Source organism: Rhagoletis pomonella, unplaced genomic scaffold (assembly GCF_013731165.1).
Source record: "Rhagoletis pomonella isolate Grant_MI unplaced genomic scaffold, Rhpom_1.0 Rhpom_scaffold_00365, whole genome shotgun sequence".
Taxonomy (NCBI): Eukaryota; Metazoa; Arthropoda; class Insecta; order Diptera; family Tephritidae; genus Rhagoletis; species Rhagoletis pomonella.
In genome coordinates, this window is record NW_023458919.1 from 1 (window position 1) to 5334 (window position 5334).

The window sequence follows — 5334 nt, forward strand, 5'->3', positions numbered from 1 at the left end:
TTAACTCGTTCATTAGCTGGTAAAAACTCTGGACTACCCACTGATTCTATTGTTATTGCTATACTCCCTGTCACTTTGGATACTCCAATGAATCGCAAATGGATGCCGAAAGCAGACTTCAGCACATGGACTCCTCTGACAGAAGTAGCTGGGTAAGAATGTCTATATAACAAAACTAGAACATTTAATGATGGGAGGTTTTTATTATATAATAGCCTCTTTTACAAATGGACTGAAGGTAAAGACCGTCCAAATTCTGGTGGTTTACTGCAGTTAATAACCAAGGATGGTGTCACCCAATTGGCTGAAGCTAATTAAATGTAAATATTTGTGCTGGAAAAACTTATATGTACTTCAACGACTCATGTGCGTTAGGGATATACAAAAGAAAAAAGTATAATAATTAAAAGATAATTACAACAACTTTCACAATGTTATACCTAAGAATAGTGTACCTAGTGCTCAACATAAATTATTGTACTAAATATAATCAGCTATAAAATATAAACCAATTATAAAATATTTTTGTGAGCTTAAAATATACATTAGGGATATTCTCGAAGTCTCACGTTGCACGGATTGCACGAAATTGCAAAAATATTATTCCAACTTTTCAAGAGCACGCCAGCACCCAATTGCAAGGTTGCAGCATGCATAGGTAGCAAGCAGCAAAAGTCTATGTCAGATACAATAACAAGATACAGCAAGAAATAATTTAAGCAAGTGGAATCGGAGAAATATCTGTCAGTTCCTACATTAAAACAGCTAGCACAGGATAGCATTTATCTTGCTACGCTGTCCTGCAAAATGTATGCATGGGCTCAGACCATGATTCAATAATACAAGGTTAGATAATTACTGACAGCTGCGGTTTGACACTCCCTTACAAAAGGTTGAATTTACGAAGGACGGAGAAAACGGGAGGAATGAAATCTCGGTAGTAGAAAAGTACCCGAAGTAGGCAATTAGTAGTGGAATTCCTTTTGTAAATGCTAATGGTTTTGCAGGAAATCTGGCATTTTAAACGAAATGTTGAACGTAATATTGATGTATCTATGTGAATTACGTAATTTGTAATGCTGTATAAAAACTGCAAAATGATTCAAAATTAAAATAAGACTACTATTAGATTGATGTAAACATCCAATTTAAAAACAGTTTATGTTTTCATCAGTTAAATATGCTTCATATGCATATACAAATAAACATATTGCACAAACGCTCATACTTCTATTTCACACCAAAGCTACACTGTTTCCATGTAAATGTGCAAAGAAGCAACACGGTGCCACTGCTAAGGCAGCGGTGCGAGAGAGACAACTGTCAGTTTATCGAACCTTGTATTATTGAATCATGGGCTTAGACGTTGTATATTTTGAACTAATAGCACATCTTGTTTCCCATGTATTTTGTTGTTGTGTGTTTGCAAGCTATGCAATCTATTCAATTTGCTATGGCTTTGCAAGATTTCAAGAATACCCCTATTGTTCAAGGTGATATAAGCAATGCATATTTAATAAGGTAGAAGTGACAACTAATCGGACTCTCTGTCAAAGCGAATCTGTCACGTAAAGCGCAGCAAAAGTTTTATGTGGCATCAGCTTTAGGGTCAAAACATAGAGGAGCGGCGAGCTAAGAGCATCGAGCAAAGCGTCGATTTCAAACGCATATGTTTCAATGGGAGAACGCATAGTGCAGAGCAAAGCGTACATACATACATGTTTGTAATTGGAGCTTTGCTCGATGCTAGCTCTTCGCTTTGCTCGCCGCTCCACTATGTTTTTACCCTGCGCATCAACAGATGATATCGTCACTTCTCAACTTTCGTGCTCTTCAGGCCTTACAGGCACAGGAACCTCCCAGGGCATGGGAACTGCACCTAGGTATAAACGCATGCGCTTAAAAATATTTTCCTGCAATGGGGAAGTAATAAAATCATTCGCGTTGAAATGACTTTTCACAGACACGGGAAGAATCTTGCAATGGAACACCGCAGCGGTTATTCCAAGGAAGATTTCTAACTTCGCAACTAGATGCCCTAAGGTATCACACCACTTTAACGTCTTGGCTCTTGCCACACATAGCGCAACGCTCGTAGTTCCTTCTACTTTTCATTTTTGTATATGTATCTATAAATGGATGTGGTCGAAAAAAAAACTACAAAAATATCATAGCACGTAATTGATTTTTTAATGAAAAGAGAGAAATTTCAAAATCACTTCTACCTTATTTAAGGTGCAATCCCGAATTCCTCGGACTAAAACTAGTAAACCTGTCAAAAAATAAAAATTCGCTCAGAGCGAGAGAGTAACATTGAAAAGTACGGGATCGATTTCTAGTAAAAAATGGTAACTTCTGTAAGGCGTAACCCTCTCCCCCCCCCTTGGGCTCCTCCCATAGGCCCCTAGGGAACCGTTTGGAAAAGGGGGAAAACGGAATTTTCTTTGGAAAACTGAGCAGTTTGAAGTGGAATATGACCCAACTAACAGAAGCCGTGGGATTTTTTAATAAAAGAAATTATGCCAAATTAGATATCTTGCAATTTTGAATAAAGAATAAAAAAGTTAATTAAAAATAGAAAAAACAAGTTTTTATAAAATAAATGTTATTTTTAACAAATGTGGTTTTGTGTAGAATTCCTTTCTGTGTAGGCGGCCTTCGGCCGCACTTAGGGATTATAACCCTCAGGCAGTAGAATTCTCCTTTCGGTTTGCGAAGAAAAGGAGCTGACCACCTTTTGCAGAGAACACCTTTGTATATTTTTAATGCTTACTGGGTTATATCCTATCTTATTTTGTCTCTCATTCTTTTGCATATTTTGGAGTTTGACAGCTGAACTCCGCCATTTAATTCGCATATGCAACCAAAGTCAGACGCGTGATTTTGAAGGTGTTTTTATTTAATGAATTGTGATTAATTGGTTAATATTAAAGTCGTAAAGCAAGCTATAACTAATCGAGTAAAGTGTAAAGTGAGGGGGAATACAAAAATGCATTGATTAAGTGATTGCTTTAAGGATAATAGGAGTGATAAATGTACGCTAATTTCCGAATTTTACAAAAAAAAGGGCATATTTCAAACCCTATTTGTAAATAAATTAGTGACCAAAATTTACAAAAGTGAGTGTTAAAATAATGCGTAGACCCTTGAATACAAGTGTGTGGAATTTTTTTTTGATCGGGCCACCCCTTTGGTCGGGATAGCCCGAAATAGTTGTGAGCGCTACTAAACCCCACCCGAAAATCTTATTAACTTAGCTTAAAAGAAAAATTCATACATGTTCGTAAAAATCTATTTGCAATCAGCAAATCGATTTCACGCAAATATCATATTTTCGGCAAGCAAGCAAATGTACAAAACCCTCTCCTTTCCCCGTTTCCCGGTTCTTTCTCTACACTTGTTGTTCTGACTTCCATTTTTATTTTAGAGTTTGTTTTGGTCCGACACAAGCACGCGCGTGCCTCCGCAAGCACCCCCTCTGCCTAGTACTTATTTGATTTCTGTTTCTCTTTTATTCGTTTTTATATTTAATTTTGCTATAAACTATGGTATACGCAAAATGTTCCTCATTCATATACGTTCTCTGGTGTTAGTGCATGTGGCACATGCAAACAAAACGAAATAGAAAACATGTTGTCTATGTGTGCGTGTCAGTCCACCGTCAATCCGCAATTTTCGCGAACTGAACTGAGCGAGGTAAACTCGAACCCTCTACCCCGTCTTTTCCACACAAAACCGGTTTTAGGGGACTGAGCAGTCCAGTGTGCGGAGGCCCATATGGTACCATTACCAAAATTAATTGGTATCAAACAAAAAGTATCGAGTATGTACATGTATTTACTCTTATCGTTTCATACCTACTTGTATCGGAACAACACTGCTCATCTCTAGTGTACGAGAAAAAGGGTACTTTTGTATTGTAGACCAAATAGACCTTTGTTTTTTCTGAAAAGGCGAATGTAGAAAGTGTAGATTAGACACAAAGGATAATCCAAAGTGCGCTCACGTTCAGGCAAACAATATCTATAAAAATCCACAAAAGGAGTAGAAATAACTTGCAATGAATAAACGTAACAATGTAAGTTTGTTGACTATATAGTATGCAATTCCCATAATTCGTTTAATTATATATATTTTTTTATATTTGGTAGATTCGCTTACCACCTGAGGTAAATCGGCTGCTGTACGTCAGAAATTTGCCATATAAAATTACCTCGGACGAAATGTATGATATATTTGGGAAGTTTGGTGCAATAAGACAAATTCGTGTGTAAGTAGATATTTTATAAAAGCGTGCAGATACGTTAATGTTTCCTTCTATTGAAGTGGGAATACACCGGAGACACGTGGAACTGCCTTTGTTGTCTACGAGGACATATTCGACGCCAAGAATGCTTGTGATCATTTGTCTGGCTTTAACGTTTGTAATCGTTATCTGGTTGTGTTATACTACCAGTCAAATAAAGCATTTAAACGCCTGGACGTCGATAAGAAGCAAGAAGAACTTAATAATATAAAGTCGAAATATAATTTGAAAACTCCAGAGGCACCCTAGGCGGTAAAGAAAGGAAACGACATCTCAGAATAAAAATGATTGCCACAAAGAACATTAATCCTTATTGTATGCATGGTATTGTATTTCTGCACTTTTGACTTCTATCAAATATGAAACATATGTGCTTTTATTAAATTCTCCTGATATTTGTATTTTGGACTGCCTATCGTAAACAGTTTAATTTTATTTACTAGTTTTTCCGTTGATTAGAGACCTTGTGAGTTGATGTACGACTAAAGGATTTCATTGTTTGTTAATGCGCATATTTCTGTAGTAATTAATTTTTTTAATTTTAACCCATAATCAATCACTCCCCTATTCTAACGAAAGTCACAAAACTAGGCACATCAATTGTGATTTCTACTACGCTTCTAAGTATGCTGCTACGACAAATATGCAGCTAAAAAAGTTCCAATATGTGTGCGCTTCCTTGGCACTTAAAATCAACCTTTTGTGGCATATTTTCAGGCGCAGTAGAAATCATAGTGATGCGCTGAGTTTTGTGGCTGTTAGAATAGGGCGTAAAGCTAATTCTAATCATCATCATCATTCCATTAAAATAACAAGCAAATAAATGTAAAATACAAAAAAAGATGGACTTAAGTATTCAACATTTGCCAGGGCATGTATCTGTTTTTGCAAATACTAATTAAATCGATTACAACAGTTTAAGCGTAATACTGTTTGGAAATAAAACAAGCTTAATAGCCCGGATACAATGAAAACGACGAGCTGCGGTCCACAGCTGTCAAATTAAAAAAAAAAAACTACAACAAACT

General features: G+C 36.4%; 2 protein-coding genes across 2 annotated transcripts; both read left to right on the forward strand.

Annotated features, from left to right (window-relative positions):
- Window positions 1–6: 6 nt before the first annotated feature.
- Window positions 7–522, forward strand: LOC118750701 (dihydropteridine reductase-like; the record flags this gene model as incomplete). The annotated part of the gene is made up of 2 exons (XM_036485433.1): window positions 7–152; window positions 216–522. Coding segments are annotated over 2 exons (249 nt in total), but the record flags the coding sequence as incomplete, so codon positions are not given.
- A 3344-nt stretch (window positions 523–3866) lies between these two features.
- On the forward strand, window positions 3867–4728 carry LOC118750704 (splicing factor 3B subunit 6). Its single transcript, XM_036485434.1, has 3 exons — window positions 3867–4078; window positions 4152–4270; window positions 4327–4728. Exons 1-3 carry the CDS (start codon window positions 4061–4063, stop codon window positions 4553–4555), a joined length of 366 nt encoding a protein of 121 aa, XP_036341327.1. The 5' UTR covers window positions 3867–4060; the 3' UTR covers window positions 4556–4728.
- Window positions 4729–5334: the final 606 nt, after the last annotated feature.

What these genes read in the sequence shown, in the direction of transcription:
- LOC118750704 (XM_036485434.1), top strand. An exon ending in GCAATAAGACAAATTCGTGT is followed by an intron (nt 4,271 to 4,326) that starts GTAAGTAGATAT and finishes CTTCTATTGAAG; the next exon opens with TGGGAATACACCGGAGACAC.